At 37.4% G+C, this 19,233-nt stretch overlaps 1 protein-coding gene across 1 annotated transcript in view; it reads left to right on the forward strand.

Moving 5' to 3' along the window:
* LOC122751982 (N-acetylated-alpha-linked acidic dipeptidase 2-like) overlaps positions 1 to 19,233 on the forward strand; it is an 84,015-nt gene that overhangs the window by 11,424 nt on the left and 53,358 nt on the right. The window contains exons 5-7 of the mRNA XM_043999246.1: positions 869 to 994; positions 3,473 to 3,659; positions 7,665 to 7,758. Coding sequence (XP_043855181.1) covers positions 869 to 994; positions 3,473 to 3,659; positions 7,665 to 7,758 — 407 coding nt within the window. The remainder of the gene's footprint in view (positions 1 to 868; positions 995 to 3,472; positions 3,660 to 7,664; positions 7,759 to 19,233) is intronic.

The raw sequence follows: 19,233 nt of genomic DNA on the forward strand, positions 1-19,233 counted from the left end.
AAATTGTTGAATATACCCTTATATTCAGAAAAGGTTATCTGTTCTTGCATAGTAATAGTATTATAACTCTTTTGTGTCCAGAGCCTTCTCATTTCCCCCTCCTCCCACCTGCATCCTGATTGGTGAGTGCGACATATAATAATGGACCACTGTGTCTAAGCAGGCTCTGGCAGGTATGCTTCTCTTTACTCCCTGACCATCTTCTCATCTGCCTCCCTGCTGCCAGGTACATACCTTATGATCCCTCCCTTTCCCCTATCTAATTCTGGAACTATAATCAGTGCCATTGCTCCTTGAGAGTGTGTCAGTTGAATCCCCCATGACTCCAGTCATTCCTGTAATTTTCCGAATCACAGTGCCCCAGTCCTATTTGTGCCAGTGGGAAGCCACTACTCCCCAGTTTGTGTTATCTTCACGTATAAGAATATGAGCTTGAAGCTTATATTTTTTTATTGGTTTTTGTTTTATTTTCCCTTTTTATCCCCAGTGCTTAGAGCAGTGCTTGGTACATAGTAAGCATTTAATCATTTTTTTCATTCATGCATTTTAAGATGACTTTGGACCTTTTTATAATAGAAATTCTTGAAATAATACTATGGTTAGATTTTAAAATTTTATTTTTTCAGTTTCTTATGATTCAAATAAATCATTGAGATAACTTGAAACTGAATTATTAAATTATTAAAGCATATTTTCCATATGTTGTCACTTCCCTGACACAGCAAATATGGGCCAAAAGAAATAATGAAAATGGAAAGGCAGTTTGTGATTATGTTGTATTATGGTATAAATTGGTTCTTTGGTTGACTTCTTAATGGGACTATCAGTTAAATTTCAAGGATTGTGATCTTGTATTTTTTCCATCCAGGGAGATCTTATATATGTGAACTATGCACGTACTGAAGACTTTTTCAAGCTAGAACGGAACATGAAAATCAATTGCACTGGAAAGATTGTTATTGCCAGATATGGGAAAATCTTCAGAGGAAATAAAGTAAGATATCATTTTGGGGAACATAGAGAGGATATTTCATCTGGAATGTAGTTGATAAATGGGAATGGTGACTGTAGAAATCTCTCCCAAAATGTTAGTTATGTTGGATGCTCTTGTTGCAAAGTAACCCCTTTTATAATATTAAAAGAGAGGTATCAATAAATAAGGGCTGTTTAAAAGTTGAGCATTTGACTGAAGTGTCTTTAGGTTCATAGCCTCTTTAGAATTGGAAGAGACCTTATCTAGAGAGTATCATAGGAAATCAGAAAAAGCCTTGCCTCATGAGTCAGAACATCTCATTTCGAAACATATTAACTACCTGTGTGACCTTGGATAAGTTACTTAAACTGTCTGGGCCTCGTTTTGCTCATTTCTAAAATGAGAGTTGGGGCTAGTTAGCTTCATTTCTCCACTCCAACTCTACATATGTGGTCTGATGGTCCTAGGAACCTCCCCATCAATGGAAGAATGTCTTTTTGTTATAACATCTCTGACCATGGTAGTCATGATGCTTCTACTTGAATATCTCCAGTAATATTATCTGTTCGTTGCCTTAGAGGCAACCTGTTACATTTTTAAACAGCCTAGATGTTAAGAAAATAGTTTAAAGGAACCTCATGGATCTTTCATCCCTCAGTATGATGGATTAGCTTGAATTTTTTACTTCGACGCTGTTGTTTTTGACTGAACTTGATTTTATTGATATTGAAGACACTCTCTGAGGAAATGCCATCTACCCATGCAAATTGGCCCTTCTCTGCAACTGATGGTCTTAGAGAGTGGTCTGGGCACTGAGAGGATGTAACTTGTTCAGGGTCACACAGTAAGTATGTGGGGCATACATGGGACTTGAACCCGGATCTTTCTGACACTGAGTCCCAGCTCCCTAGCCCCGAAACTGCACTGCTTCTTGAACTCTTTTTAGTTTTAATTCAATTAAACAAACATTTTTAAAGTACCTACTCTGTGTAAGACAATTTGCTAAATTCTAGAGAGAAAGAGACTTATAGGAATCAGACTATATCCTGCAGGAATCTAATGGGGAAAAGGACAAGTACACCTAATAACCATGAGAAGGGCAGCTAGGTAATACAGTGGGTAGAACTCTGGTCCTGGAGTGAGAAAGACCTGTGTTCAAATCCAGCATCAGGTACTACCTTTGTGACCATGGACAAGTCACTTAAACCCCTCAGTTTTCTTATCTGCAAAATAGCACCTACCTCAAATTGAGGCTCAAATGAGATAATATTGGTAAAGTGCTTAGCACAATTCCTGGCACATAGTTATGTACATGGTAGCTATTATTATAATAGTAAGAGGGATAGATCTAGTCAAAGTGCTTTAAGAAATTTGAAGAAGGTAAGATTATTTTCAAAAAGGATGAGGATAAGGATAGCAGGATGGAATAAGGGAAGGCTTCATGGAGGAGGAGGAGGCAGCACCTGAGATAGGCCTAGAAGAAAGGGAGAAATTTCAACAAGCAATATGAACAAAGGCACAGAAAAATGAAAGGAGAGGACTAGAAAGAGTATCATTTAGTTTGTCTGGAATACAGACTAAATGAGTGGATGAAAATAAATGAAATGAATGATTGAAATAAATAATGAATGAAATAAAACTGGATAGGTAAACAGAGATACTGTAAATGGCCTTGAATACCACGGTTGAGGATTTTATACTTTACTTGGTAAGCAGGGTGGTTGGGGGGAATGGAGGGGGACTGAGGGTTTTTTAGCAGAGAGAAATAATATGATAATAGCAGAATATCAGGGGTATTAATCTGGCTTAGGATGATAGAATAATAGTATTCATAGATCTTGAGTTTTGAAAGGAACCTTAGAAGGCATGTATTCCAAACCCTTCATGTTATGGATGCAGAAACTGAGGTGTCCAGAGAAGTCAAGTAATTTGCCAAAGGTCACAAAAGTAAAAATAATTGGAATCATGGATGTTCACATGATGTTTTAAGGTTTACAAAGTGCTTTGCCCACATCATATTTAAACCTCCCAACCACTCTGTCAGGTAGGTAATGTAGAAATAAGACCCATTTTACACATGAAGAAACTGAAGCTTAGCTAGCGAGTAGCCAAGCTGCAATTAAAACTCATATGGTTTAACACCAAATTCTGTGCTTTTTCTACTGTGCTACAATGCCACCTTATGGACGATCGATTGGAGAAGGAATACATTGAAGGTAAGAAAAACAGTTAGAAGCCTATACAGTTTAATTCGAAAAGCATTTATTAAGCACCTATTGTGTTCTAAAAATCTAGGTGAGAAAAGAGGCCAGGACTTGAACTAGTATGGTAGCAATGGGTGTGGAAAAAGGGGGATGCAGATTTATCTGTGAGAGACACTGTGGTGGTAGAAACAACAGCACTTGATAACTAGATGTTAGGGAGGCAGGAGAGTCAAAGTTGGCTCCAATAACCAAGTGTTGTCTTGTTTGCTTTATTTATTTTATGTTGACTTTGCAGGTTAAGAATGCCATGTTAGCTGGAGCCATAGGGATTATCTTGTACTCAGATCCAGCTGATTACCTTGCTCCTGGGGTACAACCCTATCCCAATGGATGGAACCTTCCTGGAGATGTCGCCCAGCGAGGGAATGTATTAAACCTGAATGGAGCAGGTGATCCTCTCACTCCGGGGTACCCAGCTAAAGGTGAGCAACATTCCTGCTAGAAATTTTGTACCTTTCCAAAATATCACAGGCCTTCCTGGTTTAATGGCAACATAAACATTTGGGGGTGTGGATTAAAATAACATCCTGTTTAATGATAATGTCCTGGATTCATAAAATTGTTTGTGATTTAGAGGTCATCTACTCCAAACCCTTCATGTTATAGATGAGGAACCTGAGGTGTCCAGAGAAGTTAAATACTTAAATCACTTTTACTAAATACTTAAAATACTTTTTCATGTATCATATCAACATTAATATGAATAACATAATTATATGAGACTACTTGCTTTGGTAGCTACAGTAATGTATTTAGTGCCTGGAATTCACAATCGTCTATGTGTTCAGTGTGGAGAACACAGTATTAGTGAAATAACCCTTGTTTCCTCAAATCTCCAAAAAACTTGCCAAAATAACAGACCTCAGAATGGTGGATTTCAAGACCTGTTAATTTTCTTTGTCTTTATTCTTTTTGACACATACAGTCCCATACAATACAATGCAATACAATACTATACTATATACATTATACTATACAATACAATACAATATAATAAAAATTTCTTATTATTTGTTAGGCATTGTGTTATATGTTGGGAATACAAATAAGAAAAAGAAAGACAGTCCTTACCTTCAAGGACCTTACAGTTCAATGAGGAAGACGATACACATAAGAAGGCTAAAAAGTATGTGGGGGTGGGGTGATGAAAATGTGATGAAGGCAGAATTGGGTCCAAGGAATATGGGTAGTGGGAAATGAAGAGTTGGCTGGACTTCTGAGCCTTCTTTAAATGAGACATTTGAGAGGTTTTTGCTCCACCCTCCATCCCTCAAGTCAGAGGGACAGAGGCTACTGAGGATACCGGTGAAGGATAGGATTTGACACTGTTGGCCACGTCATACTTTTGGATCCTCCATTTGAGTTATCTTAGGAAGATTACCTGGCAAGATAAGGTACATGACACTGAGGTCCTCCTTCCAGCAGAATTTCCAGGCATTCAAACTCTATTGCAGAGAGTGAAATTATGATGGGCCTGAATGCCTAACCTAAGTTTACCTAAAAGACTTTTATGGAGAACTTCTACAAGGCAAGCACTTACATAGAGGTCAGATACAAGGACACTCGAGGTTTCTCTGAAGAACTTTAATATAGATTGTGAGAGATGGGAGGTGTTGGCACAGGACTGCCCAGCATGGCTGTCTGCATCAAAGAAGGCTCTGTGCTCTATGAGCGAAGCAGAATCACAGTAGCACAGAGGACATGTGAGATGTACAAATCTAGAGACATCTCCACGCAAAATGTTCAAATGGAGTATTTGTGCCTGACCTGTGGTAGAGCCTTCCCAGCTCATACTGGACTGATCAGGCATAATTGAACACATTCATGCCTTGGACCTCTTTGAGTATAAAGGACAAACAACAACTCTTGGATACACTCTTTTCCCTGAAATTTCTTTTTCCTAGTTCTTCTCTCATCTCCTTCTCAGTCTTGTTTGTTAAATCATCATCCAAGTTCCATCCTGGTCCCCATTTATTGGCTATACCTACCTCTCTGTTGGCCCTCTCTTCTCTTTTTACACTCTGTCAGTAATCTCATCAGCTTACATCTGTTCAGTAATCATTTCAATGCCATTGACTTGTAAATCCAGTCTACAGCTCTGCTAAACTCAAGCCCCACATCTCCAACCTCCTTTTAGATTTCTCCACTGATATCCCACAGGCATAGAAATTCTATGTATCCAAAGTAAAATTCATTCTCTTTTCCCAAAAACCCATTCCAATTTCTACCTTCTCTTTTTCTGTTGAGGATACCACCATCCTTCCAGTCACACAGGTTCATAATTTCAGAGTCATCCTCAATTTGCCCCTGTTCCTCATCTTTCTTAGCCAATCATTTGCCAACCCTTGCCAGTTCTTCTTCCCCCAAATCTCTCACAATTTGTCCTTTCTCTCCATTATTGCAGCCACCACCCTAGTTTAGGCATTCATCACCTCTCACCTGGACTATTATAATAGCTTCCTAAATGGTCTCTTATCTTCAGTCTTGCCCCCTCCACCATAACACTACAGAGCTGAGTTTCTTAAAGCCCAGATCTGATCATATCATTTTTCTGCCCAAGAGGCTTCAGTGGCTGTCTGTTTCCTCTAAGGTAAAATCTACGAATTTTTATGGCATGTAAAACTCTTCAGAGTCTCACTTTCCCTCTCTTTCTACACTGACTTCACTCCCTTTTCTATACTCCACATTCCAGCCAGACTGGACCAACTCTGTGTACAGCTTTCCATTTCCAATATTCCTGCTTTGGCACAGGCTCTTCTTCCAGGCTCACCACCTCACTTCTGCCTCTGAGAATACTTCATTCTTTTAAGGTTTAGCTCAAGTGAGACAGACAGGTGGAACAGTGGCAAGAGCATTGGCCCTGCAATCAGGAAGACTTCAGTTCAAATCAAGTGTCAGACACTCACTGTGTGATCCTTGGCAAGTCACTTACCCAGTGCCTGGCACATAATAGGTCCTGAATAAATGTTTTTGTCCTTCCCTTCCCTCAGGTATATCTATATGAGGCCTATTCCATCTGTTGTTAGTGGCCTCTTCTCCACCCTTAAAATTGTTGTTGTTCAGTCATTTCAGTCTTATTGGACTCCATTTGGGGTTTTCTTGTCAAAGATAATGGAGTGGTTTGCCATTTCCTTCTCCAGTTTATTTTAAAGATGTGGGAACTGAGGCTAACAGAGTTAAATGACTTGTCCAGGGTCACACAGATTAGTAAATGTCTGAGAACAGATTTGAACTCAGGAAGATGTCTTCCTGACTCCAGGCCTAGTGCTTTATCCACTGTGCCACCTAGCTGCCCCACTGTTGAAATTATTTTCTACTTATTTTGTATATTATTTTCTATTTACTTAAATTTGTTTTTGTTATTTCCTTGGATAGAAGGGCCTGGAGTGCTATGGTCCATGGGGACACAACGGAATTACTGAACAACAATTTCCCCTGGGAAAGTGTAAACTAGAGGGCAGGGACTGTTTTGTTTGTGTCTTTTTGTTCCCAGTGCATGTCAGTGCCTGGCCCGGAGTAACAGATACTTAGTAAATGTTAAGTTTGGATGAATTAAGTCATTTGTTAATCTTTTTTTTTTTTACTTCAGTCAAATATATTTCTACTTGAAAGAGAAGCCAAAGTGTTTTGAAAGTTTACAAAGATTTTTAGTTATCTAGATGGAAATCTTTTATTTAAACAAGATATTTATAAATGGTTCTTTTCATGTTTCATTTTGCCTTTTCCTCTCATTCTTTCTGGTTTATATTGGCCAAGTTCTATTTTCCCATCGTTTGTTGTATGGCAGATGTTCCAAGCAGAAATTCAGAACTTCCCTAGGAAGGTAAATGATCTAAATATCAAAAGGAAATTCTAAAGCATAAATAGATAAGTTGAATTTAAGCACATTTTCAAGAGATCTTACAACAGAGATGTGAAAAAGGTGTATTATTTTGTTGCAGAAGCTATGTCTAGTATATAAGAGGTAATGATGATAGCATGTAGCAGTGTAATAGGTGGCATGGGGTCTGGACTTGTGATTTCATTAGTCTAGGGAACTCCTGGATGAGGAAGCTCCCTCTTCCAATGGATAGATGTACCTGGAATAGTGAGTAGCTAAGTGTCTTGGCCAGAGTCACAGAAACAATTTGTGTCAGAGGCAGACCTTGAACCTAGGTCTTTCTTGGTATCTGTCCAAGTCTCTGTCCATTATGCCATACTGCCTCTCGTAATATAGTAACATCTGAATAATGTTTATGAGATGTGAAAATGCACCTTACACATTGACTTTCCCTTCTATTCAAAGGCCCTAGGGTGGGGATGGTGGAAAATGAAAATCAATTATCTCTACAATCTGTTTTACCTTTAATATGTGAAGAATGATCAAAATTTTAACTTTGTGAAATATGAAATGACATATTACTTAGAAAATTCACTTGGTTTTTCAGAATACACCTTCAGGTATGCAGAAAATGAAGGAGTGGGAATCCCCCAAATCCCAGTACATCCCATTGGATATCATGATGCAGAGATATTATTACGGTAAAGTCTTCTGCTTGGACGCAAGGTTAAGATATCTTGATCCAAATGACTATTTATTAATCTAAAAACTAATGTATATGTTTTCTATTAAAAGTAAAAAAAATATGATTCAAGAGCTTCTTTTAAAAATAGGAAATAACAAAGGCAATACATTTGAACATTAGTTTTTTCCTTTATAGGAGCAAAAGAATAGGCTGTATGGCATAGTGGATAGAGAGCTGGCCTTGGAGCCAAGAAAAACTGGTTTCAAAGTGCAGCCTCTGACATTTACTGGCTCTCAGTGCTCTAGACCAGTGGTGCCAAACTCAAATAAAAACAGATCCCAGTGGGTTTCTGATTGATTTCAAAAACCACAAATTAACATTATCTGTGTTGTATTTTTAAAAAATTATTAAACATTTCCCAATTACATTTTAATCTGGTTTGGGTATGTTTGACATCCCTCTGTTCTAGGTAATTCTTTAAGGTATTATAAACTGTAGACAAGCTGACTTGTATTGATGGAGGGAATTTCTTTACCAGTGAGTTCCTTTCACCAGTGAAATCACAGGTCTATATTCTTCCCTTCCCTTCCCTTCCCTTCCCTTCCCTTCCCTTCCCTTCCCTTCCCTTCCCTTCCCTTCCCTTCCCTTCCCTTCCCTTCCCTTCCCTTCCCTTCCCTTCCCTTCCCTTCCCTTCCCTTCCCTTCCCTCCCCTTCCCCTTCCCCTTCCCCTTCCCCTTCCCCTTCCCCTTCCCCTTCCCCTTCCCCTTCCCCTTCCCCTTCCCCTTCCCCTTCCCCTTCCCCTTCCCCTTCCCCTTCCCCTTCCCCTTCCCCTTCCCCTTCCCCTTCCCCTTCCCCTTCCCCTTCCCCTTCCCCTTCCCCTTTCCCTTCCCCTTTCCCTTTCCCTTCCCCTTTCCCTTTACTTTTTCCTCTATTTTTGGAGTAAAAGAATAGATCCAACATAGTTGTTTAATAAAATGAAAGCTTGTTGTGTTTTCTAAAAGGACACATGAGTAATAGTAACCATTAAAGATTAAAATATTAAAAACCATTTTAAAAGCAGTTATGCCATCATTTATATTCTTTGAATTTATACACACATACAAACACACACAAGCATGTATATAAGTGTATATGTGTATACATGCATATATATGCACATGTGTATTCTATATAGCCATGCATGTATATAACACATATAACCATACATATGCATGCACACATACACATGCACATACATTCTATTGCAGTTCAATTTTCATGGTTCCACTTGTCACCCGAAATCTTTATGTTTGGTTCCAACTCTCCTAATATTTTTTTCTGCATTTGTAACTGCATTCTTGTTGGGGATTTTCATTTCTTGGTATTATCCCAAAGTTAACCTATGTAAAACTAATCCCAGAGTCTTTCAACATTGCTTTTCCCTCTTGACTTACTTGGTTTGTTAATAGTATAACACTGTAACAAATCAGCTGCGTTTGATTCTTCCCTCTTCTACATCCTCCACATCCCATCTGTTAACTCATTAATTTTGAGTCTTTCTTTACAGTATCTCTCACATCCATTTTTTTCTTGTTATTCTCATTGCTACCACTCAAACTTGGGCCCTTACTTATGGCCTACTCCTAGTTTCAATAGCCTCCTAACTGGTCTGCCTACCACCAGCCTCTCATTCTTAGATATTACGACTAGCTTAATTTTCTTAAAACATCATTTTATTCGTTTATTCAAAAAATTTTATTTGGTAACATACAATGTACTACGTTATAGACGTACACAGATAAAAATGTCAGAGTCCCTAAGTTAAGGGAACCTTTATTTTATTGCTAGGGGAGATAGCATATTTACAAATAAATATAATTCATGGTAGGAAACCATTGAAGGGATTCAGATAATATGCTCTCAGTGTTTTTTAAGAAGAGAGAACACATTAAAACATGAAAACACAAGTTTTTAAGAAAAAAAAAATCACATTCATTTGGGGGAATCAGAGATGTTTAGGTGGAGGCGTATGGACCTGAGCCTTAGTGGCAGATAACAATTCTGAATGAAGATGAAGAGGGAGTGCATTCTAGTTATAGAGTGTGGCTTGTGTGAATGTACACAGATGTATAGTGGCATGTTAAGTCCAAGAAATGTTTATTAGGCTAGTTTTTTTCTTTTTTTTTTTAATTAATAAAGTATTTTATTTTTTCCCATTACATGTAAAGATAGTTCTCAAATTTTGTTTATACAGGCTTTCCAATTTCAGATTTTTCTCCCTCCCTCCCCTCCCTCCCCCCTCCCCTAGACAGCAGGTAATCTGATATACGTTATATATACACACACATAATAACATTAATCCTATTTCTGCATTAGTCATGTTATAAGAAAAAATCAGAGCAATGATGAAAAACCTCAAAATAGAAAAAATAACAGCACCAAAAACAAAAGAAATAGTATGGTTCATTCAGCATCTATACTCCACAGTTCTTTTTTCTTTTCCTTGGATTTGGAGATCCTCTTCTATCATGAGTTGCCTGGAACTCTCTTCTGTACCATTGCATTAGTGAGAAGAATATAGTCCATCACAGTAGATCAACACTCAATGTTGATGATACTGTGTACAATGTTCTTCTGGTTCTGCTCATCTCACTCATCATCAGCCCACGCAAGACCCTCCAGGTTTCTCTGAACACCTCCTGCTCATCGTTTCTTACAGCATAATAGTATTCCATTGTATTCATATACCACAACTTGTCCAGCCATTCCCCAGTTGATGGGCACCCCCTCAACTTCTAATTCCTTGCCACCACATAAAGAGTAGCTATAAATATTTTTGTACATGTGAGTCCCTTTCCCCTTTCCATGATTTCTTTGGGAAAAAGACCCAAAAGTGGTATTGCTGGGTCAAAGGGTATGGACAGCTTTATCACCCTTTGGGCATAATTCCAAATTGCTCTCCAGAATGGTTGGATCAGTTCACAGCTCCACCAACAATGGATTAGTGTTCCAATTTTCCCACAGCTTCTCCAACATTTATTATTTTCCTTTTTTGTCATTTTAGCCAGTCTGATAGGTGTCAGGTGGTACCTCAGAGTTGTTTTAATTTGCATCTCTCTAATCATTAAAGATTTAGAGCATTTTTTCATACGGGAATAGATAGCTTTGGTTTCTTCATCAGAAAACTGCCTGTTCATATCCTTTGACCATTTCTCAATTGGGGAATGACTTGGATTCTTATAAATTTGATTTAGTTCCCTATATATTTTAGAGATGAGGCCTTTATCAGAAGTACTGGCCACAAAAATTGTTTCCCAGCTTTCTGCCTCCCTTCCAATTTTGGATGCATTGCTTCTGTTTTTACAAAAAATTTTTAATTTAATGTAATCAAAATCATCCATTTTGCATTTTATAATATACTCTATCTCTTGTTTGGTCAAAAACTGTTTTCCTTTCCAAAGATCTGATAGGTAGACTATTCCTTTCTCTCCTAATTTACCTATGGTATCACCTCTTATGTCTAAATCATGTATCCATTTTGACCTTATTTTAGTATAAGATGTAAGATGTTGGTCTATGCCTAATTTCTGCCATACTATCTTCCAGTTTTCCCAGCAGTTTTTGTCAAATACTGATTCCCTATCCCAGAAGCTGGAGTCTTTGGGTTTATCAAACACTACATTACCAGTGTCATTTACTACTGCATTTCCTGTACCTAGCCTATTCCATTGATCTACCACTCTATTTTTTAGCCAGTACCAGATAGTTTTGATGACTGCCACTTTATAGTAAAGCTCCAGGTTTGGTACCGCTAACCCACCTTCCTGTGAATTTTTTTTTCATTATTTCCCTGGATATTCTTGATTTTTTGTTTTTCCAGATGAATTTTGTTATTATTTTTACTAGCTCTATAAAATAATTTTTAGGTAGTCTGATTGGTATGGCACTGAATAAGTAAATTAATTTAGGCAGTATTGTCATTTTTACTATATTAGCTCTGCCTATCCATGAGCAATTGATATCTTTCCAATTATTTGGATCTGATTTGATTTGTGTGAAGAGTGTTTGGTAGTTGTGTACGTAGAGTTCCTGGGTTTGTCTTGGCAAGTAGACTCCCAAGTATTTTATATTATCTACTGTTACTTTAAATGGAATTTCTCTTTCTATCTCTTGCTGCTGGACTTTGTTGGTCATGTATAGAAATGCTTATGATTTATGTGGATTTATTTTATATCCTGCTACTTTGCTAAAGTTGTTAATTGTTTCAAGTAACTTTTGAGTTGATTCTCTAGGATTCTTTAAGTATACCATCATATCATCTGCAAAGAGTGATAGTTTTGTTTCCTCCTTGCCTATTCTAATTCCTTTAATTCCTTTCTCTTCTCTGATTGCTAAAGCTAACATTTCTAGGACAATATTAAATAATAGGGGTGATAATGGACATCCCTGTTTCACCCCTGATCTTATTGGGAAGGCCTCTAATTTATCTCCATTGCATATAATACTTGCTGATGACTTTAGGTAGATACTGTTTATTATTTTAAGGAAAGCTCCCCCTATTCCTAAACTCTCCAGTGTTTTTATTAGGAATGGGTGTTGTATTTTGTCAAAAGCTTTCTCTGCATCTATTGAGATAATCATATGATTTTGGTTGGTTTTCTTATTGATGTGGTTGATTATGTTAATAGTTTTTCTAATGTTGAACCAGCCCTGCATTCATGGTATAAATCCCACCTGGTCATAGTGTGTTATCCTGGTGATCACTTGCTGTAATCTCCTTGCTAATATCTTATTTAAGATTTTAGCATCAATATTCATTAGGGAAATTGGTCTATAATTTTCTTTCTCTGTTTTTGCTTTGCCTGGTTTTGGTATCACCACCATATTTGTGTCATAAAATGAATTTGGTAGAACTCCTTCTTCACCTATTTTTCCAAATAATTTGTATAATATTGGAATTAATTGTTCTTTAAATGTTTGGTAAAATTCACCCATAAACCCATCTGGCCCTGGGGATTTTTTCTTAGGGAGTTCATTAATGGCTTGTTCAATTTCTTTTTCTAATATGGGTTTATTTAAGGATTTTATTTCCTCTTCTATTAACCTGGGCAGTTTGTATTTTTGTAAATATTCATCCATTTCATTTAGATTGTCAAATTTATTGGCATACAGTTGGGCAAAGTAATTCCTAATTATTGATTTAATTTCCACTTCATTGTTGGTAACATCACCCTTTTCATTTTGGATACTGGTAATTTGGTTTTCTTCTTTCTTTTTTTTAATCAAATTAACCAATATTTTATCTATTTTATTGTTTTTTTCATAAAATCAGCTTAGTTTTATTGATTAATTCTATAGTTTTTTTGCTTTCAATCTTATTAATTTCTCCTTTAATTTTCAGGATCTCTAGTTTAGTATCTAATTGGGGATTTCTAATTTGTTCTTTTTCTATCTTTTTAAGTTCCATGCCCAATTCATTAATCTCCTCTTTCTCTTTTTTATTCATGTAAGCATTTAGAGATATAAATTTTCCCCTAAGCACTGCTTTGGCTGCATCCCATAGATTTTGGTATGTTGTCTCATTATTGTCATTCTCTTGGATATAGTTATTGATTGTTTCTATGATTTCTTGTTTGGCCCATTCATTCTTTAGAATGAAATTATTTAGTTTCCAATTGATTTTCATTCTACTTCTCCCTGGTTCTTTCTTACATGTAATTTTTATTGCATCATGATCTGAAAAGGATGCATTTACTATTTCTGCCCCTGTTTTGGGCTTCTTGTGCAGGGGTATAGGCCCCTGCTGTATAGGCAGGTGCTGTATAGGCCCTCCCGGCCGGTGCAGGTAGGTTTTTACACTGTCCTTCTTGGCCACCAGATTTTTGAGCCAGGTTCCAGGGGCCTCAGTTGTTTGGCTGTGGCCCGCAGCTCCTGCTGACTTGCCCAAAGGAGGCCATTAAAATAAAATAAGCCTGTAGAGGTGGATTGGAGGCAAATGCAGACAGCTTTAAAGTCTAAGATAATAAACTTTATTTTACCCTGGAAGTACATAGGAAAATGACTAAAAGTTTTCAAGAAGAATAGTGACAGACAGGGGTTAGACTTGTGTCTTAGGAAGGTCATTTTTGAAGCTTTTTGAACTACTATGGTAGCAATATTAGTGGAGGAAGGGGGAGTGTCATTTAAGAGATGTAGTGGTTATGAAATCAATGCAATTTAGGAACTAATTGGATATCAAAAGTTTGTGTGTGTGTGTGTGTGTGTGTGAGAGAGAGAGAGAGAGAGAGAGAGAGAGAGAGAGAGAGAGGAGAGAGAGGAGTCAAAGATGATTTTAACAGAAATAGAGAGTTTTGAGGAGGGGGAAGAGTATTGAGTTTGAAGTCAAGACTTTTAACTTTCCTGGGCCTTGGTTTCCTCCTCTGTAAAAAGAATGATTTGCATTGAATGATCTCTGAAGTCTTTACCAGTTTTAGATCTATGACTCTACATAGAAGGTTTCAATGGGTCATCCTGGTGGAGACTCCTATTGGGCAGTTGGAGATACCGTTGTGTTGTTCTAAATTAGGGCCAAATATATAGACTTGAGAGTCATTTGAATAGAGATCATAATTGAACTTCGAGTTCATGGGAGAAAGGTATCTCCATTGAATTACAAGACACTATTTAAAATTCTTTCTCTAAGCATCTTACTCTAAAATTTTCTCTTCTTCCACTACAGAAGTGTTATCCTTATCATCTATGCAGTTCATTTTACAAGTGAGCATATATGGTTTTTGTTTTTGTTTTGGTGGGGTAATGGGGGTTAAGTGACTTGCCCAGGGTCACACAGCTAGTAAGTGTCAAGTGTCTGAGGCCGGATTTGAACTCAGGTACTCCTGAATCCAGGGCCAGTACTTTAACCACTGTGCCACCTAGCTGCCCTGGGTCATATATGATCTTGGTTGGAATGAAGACAATCTCTTCACCTCTGCCTCTTAGGATTCTTGTCTTCAATATTTAACCTTCTCAGATGTGTCTCTTATTCTCTCTTCTATTTTATTGTCTTGTATGATTTTTTTGATCAATGAATGAAACAGGATTTGTTAAATGCCTTCCAGAATGGAAGTGTTTATTTGATTACTGTTCCTAGAACCAGCAGTGGAAAGGAGAAGGGGAAGAGCAACAGGAAAACATGAAGATGGTCAGAGAGCAGCGTGGCTGGCATAGTTTGGGACAGATATGGAAAACACTCACTAATCAAGAACTCAAAACCCAAGGCAGGAGCTGGAGGGCTAGATTGGTGGGCAGTACTGGAAATAAGAGGCATGACATAAAAATACCTGAACAACAGCCAGAAATACATGTTGGATTTTTCTGCAGCCTCCTTGTAGAATGTAAGCTCTTTGAGGGCTGTTCATTTTTAGTTCTGTATTCACTGTGCCTAATACAGTGCCTTAGATGTAACAGAGACTTAATAAATATTTATAGAATTGAACTGTGATATATATTTAATTACATACTACATATTTAATTATATATTGAAAACAGGGCCCACTGGTTAGACACATTCACATACACATATATGTAATATTTATACACATAAATATATATGTTTAAAACACTTTGCAAACTTAAAAGTGCTATAAAAGGGTAGCTATTGTTATTATTGTTACATTTCTTTATAAGCCCCATAGCATAGTGACTTGCCAGTAGCAGATACCCAGTAAATATTTGCCTGTTTTATTTGACTTTGAAAATAACAATCACTCTGTATAAGATAGTCTTTGTTGAAAGCTAAACATTACCAAGAAAGTATTCTTTATTATGCTACAATAACAACAAGAGCTAACGTTTATTAGTGCTTTAGGACTTGAAAAGCTAGTTATAGAACAGTACAATCTAAGAATTGAAGCCAAGTATGACCCAAACTGTGATGGAGGGATGTATGACAGGCATGAAATACATCACAAACAAAAACTAACAAAGGAGAAATCGTAAATGATGTAATAACATCAACAATAATGATAACTACCCATATTTATATCATACTTTAAGGTTTACTTTAAATATATTATCTCTTTTGATCCTTACAACACTGTAAATTAGATGCTGTTCCCACTTCACAGATGAGGGAACTGAGGCTTAGAGCTTGTGACTTGCTTAGGGCCACATACTTTGTGAGCATTCAAGATGTGATATGAGTCTGGGCTTCTTGGCTGTAAGTCCACTATGCCATGTTTCATTAAGGGAGTGTATTTTCCTTTAATGCTCATTTGGTCATATGACCAGAGGGAGAGAAAATGCTTAGACAAACTTTCTCTTATATTTGTATCCTCATTGGATCCAGAGAACTCCAGGAAGTCCCCACCCATGTGGGATTGCAAACTTATGGAAGAACATGGAGAGAGACTAAATAAGGTGTAGGCCTAGATGAGTTGCAGTCTGAATTGTTGGAGGGAACACCCTCATTATTGAGATGATAGATTAATTGGAGTATTAGATTTCTTTCTAAAATAATATTCAGTGAAGAAAATTGCCATTTCCACCTCATTACCAATTCTACCATTTAGCAGTCTCTCCTCCTTTGAGGTTCTTAAGTGTGATAAATCATTCTATTCAAGTACTTGGGGCAGGAGTGGGGGTAGTCTGTTATCTACCAGCCCTGAGATCATTCTTCTTTCTTTCTCAAAGTTTCAGTACCTGATTCACAATCTTCCTCTTGACCCCATTCACAATTGTGATAGTTGAGGATTTCAGTATACATATTAATGCCCCATAAATTTTGTTTTCCAATCCTTTATGCTCCTCAGATAGCTGTACCTTTGATTCTCATCATCATTCATAATTTGCTCCACTTCCCCACTAATAAACTCTCAAATTTCTCTAACCATAATGTTCTATTTTATGATCACAAATTTCAAACTGGGCATGACCTTCAAGGTTATCCAGTCCAGTCTTCTCATTTTACAGATGAGGAAATAGTCGTTCTTGTAGTACCAATTATTGATGGACATTAGCTATTGAACCTGAGCATGATGAAAGTTCATGGACTTTTGTTGGTATGACTATAGCCAGTGACCTTTGAAAAATCAAAAGAATCTAGCATTCCATAAGCATCAGGTACAAGGTGAATCCATAATTAAAATCCCTTTATATTTTATGTTTTCCTCCTTCAGGGCAAACAGTCTATTATAATGTAAAGAGCTCTTAACTGAGAATGAAGAAAATTGTGCTCAAGTTCCAGCTCAGGCAAAAACTTGTTAGGTGATCTTGGGCAGGTTATTTCAACTTCCTGGACCTCAGTTTTCTTATATGTAAAATTAGATTTGACTAAATTATATCTGAGGACATTTCCAGGTCTAACAGAGAATTTAACTAATTTACAAGGAAAAATAGAGGAGGCCTTAGAGAATTTTGAAATAGCTACTGTGTTGTTGCATTTGCAGAGGCTCAAAACATATTTCTTCAAGCCATTTCTTTTTATTTCAGGATTAAGTTTTTCACCTCCCTTCAATTTTTTTTTATTAGATTCATACAATAATCCAAGTGCTCTGCCGACCTTGGAGATACAAAGATGAAACCAAACACACTTCATGTGTTTAGGGAATCGAATGGTGAAAAGAAACAGATGATGGAAAGATTTGTCCTTGTGGGCTTTTGTAGGGACGTTATGCTCTATATCTTTAAGCAATGAGTTAAACTAGTTCTAAGTGATTTCTATCTACCACCTTCTCACTTTGGACACTGGGAGGGAAGGGGCAATATCTAGTTAGCTAATAACATAGTGAAGTACTAAAATGCTTTTATACAGGGAACTTCCTTATTATATGAGAATCAGCTTAGGATTGTCAAATGGACCAATGAACTTGATCTAAAACAAGACATATGGGTACTTAATAAAATCAGCAGGTTTGGAATTTTCTGGGGTGAGGATGCTATTCCTATCTAGAAGCTACAAGTAAAAGGATCTAGAGATAGTTGCAATGGGGAAAACCAAGTGCTAGGAGAACTTTGATAAGGGAAGAGTATTCAAGAAGCCTTCATGGAGGTAATGGCATGTATTTTTCCTGAAAGAGGGGAAGGGTTTCAAAAATAGAAACTGGAGGATATGGGGCTGTGTACATTTCAGTTATGGGGTCTTGTGTGAACAAGAGTAAATGGTACCATTGGAAAGAACTATGATTAAAGAGTCAGAGTACCTTGGTTTAAATGATGCCTCTGAAACTTACTACTTACCTATGACCTTGAGTAAGTCCCTTAACCTCTCTGGTTTCTTCATCTATAAAATTATGGGTTTGGATTCAATGACCTTTGAGTTCCTTTCCTGCTTTAGAATGTTGTTGATAATTATGTTTGGGATAACTGGGTGGGCCTACAAGAAGAGGGGATGATGGGTAGGCCAGTTTCTGTTAAAGCTAGAAAAATATGTTAGAGCCTTAAAAGATAGAGAGTTCCTTAAAAGCTACTGAAGAGTTTATACTTCAGTTACATAAAATGGGGATACACTGAAGAGATTTTGAGGAAGAGAACAGTAATGTATTGTGGTGGGGGTATTAGTTTATTCATTGATAAAATTAGTTAGGCAGTGGTATGAAAGGTACATAGAGGAGAGAAAGACCAAGGCTCTAAGGATCTTTTTTTGTTTGTTTGTTTGTTTTTTTTTAGTGAGGCAATCGGGGTTAAGTGACTTGCCCAGGGTCACACAGCTAGTAAGTGTTAAGTGTCTGAGGCCGGATTTGAACTCAGGAACTCCTGACTTCAGGGCCGGTGCTCTATCCACTGCGCCACCTAGCTGCCCCGGCTCTAAGGATCTTAAGAAATAGTTGAGGTATAATTGTTAAGAATAAAAGGATGGGGGCAGCTAGGTGGCGCAGTGGATAGAGCACCGGCCCTGGAGTCAGGAGGACCTGAGTTCAAATCCGGCCTCAGACACTTAACACTTACTAGCTGTGTGACCCTGGGCAAGTCACTTAACCCCAATTGCCTCACCAAAAAAAAAAAAAAAACCTAAAAAAAAAAAAGAATAAAAGGATGCAGGGGTAGCTAGGTGGCGCAGTGGGTAAAGCATTGGCTCTGGATTCAGTTCAAATCCAGTCTCAAACACTTGACACTTATTAGCTGTGTGACCCTGGGTAAGTCACTTAACCCTTATTGCCCAGCCAATAATAATAATAATAATAATAATAATAATAATAATAATAATAATAATAGATAAAGAGGATTAACCAGAAAGATAAGTTAAACATGACCTTGAAGTTTTTCTCATGAGTTATAATTAATACTCCTTTCCTTTACTTACTCAATAAGTAGCTGCCCAGCATCTGCTATATATTTAACAGTTTCTGATCCGTGGCCAAAGTATTTTAGATCTAATGATTCTCTATGTTAATCACCCAGGAAAAGAATGGGTGATGGTTTAGGGGTGGGGGATAGGGGTTGGGTGGTACAGAGTGGGGGAAATGGAGAAATATTCATCTGGTTTCCTAATCTATCAAAGTATGATCACAATACCTTTTGTGTCTCACAGAGCTGT

This window comes from Dromiciops gliroides, chromosome 3 (genome assembly GCF_019393635.1).
Source record: "Dromiciops gliroides isolate mDroGli1 chromosome 3, mDroGli1.pri, whole genome shotgun sequence".
Classification (NCBI taxonomy): Eukaryota; Metazoa; Chordata; class Mammalia; order Microbiotheria; family Microbiotheriidae; genus Dromiciops; species Dromiciops gliroides.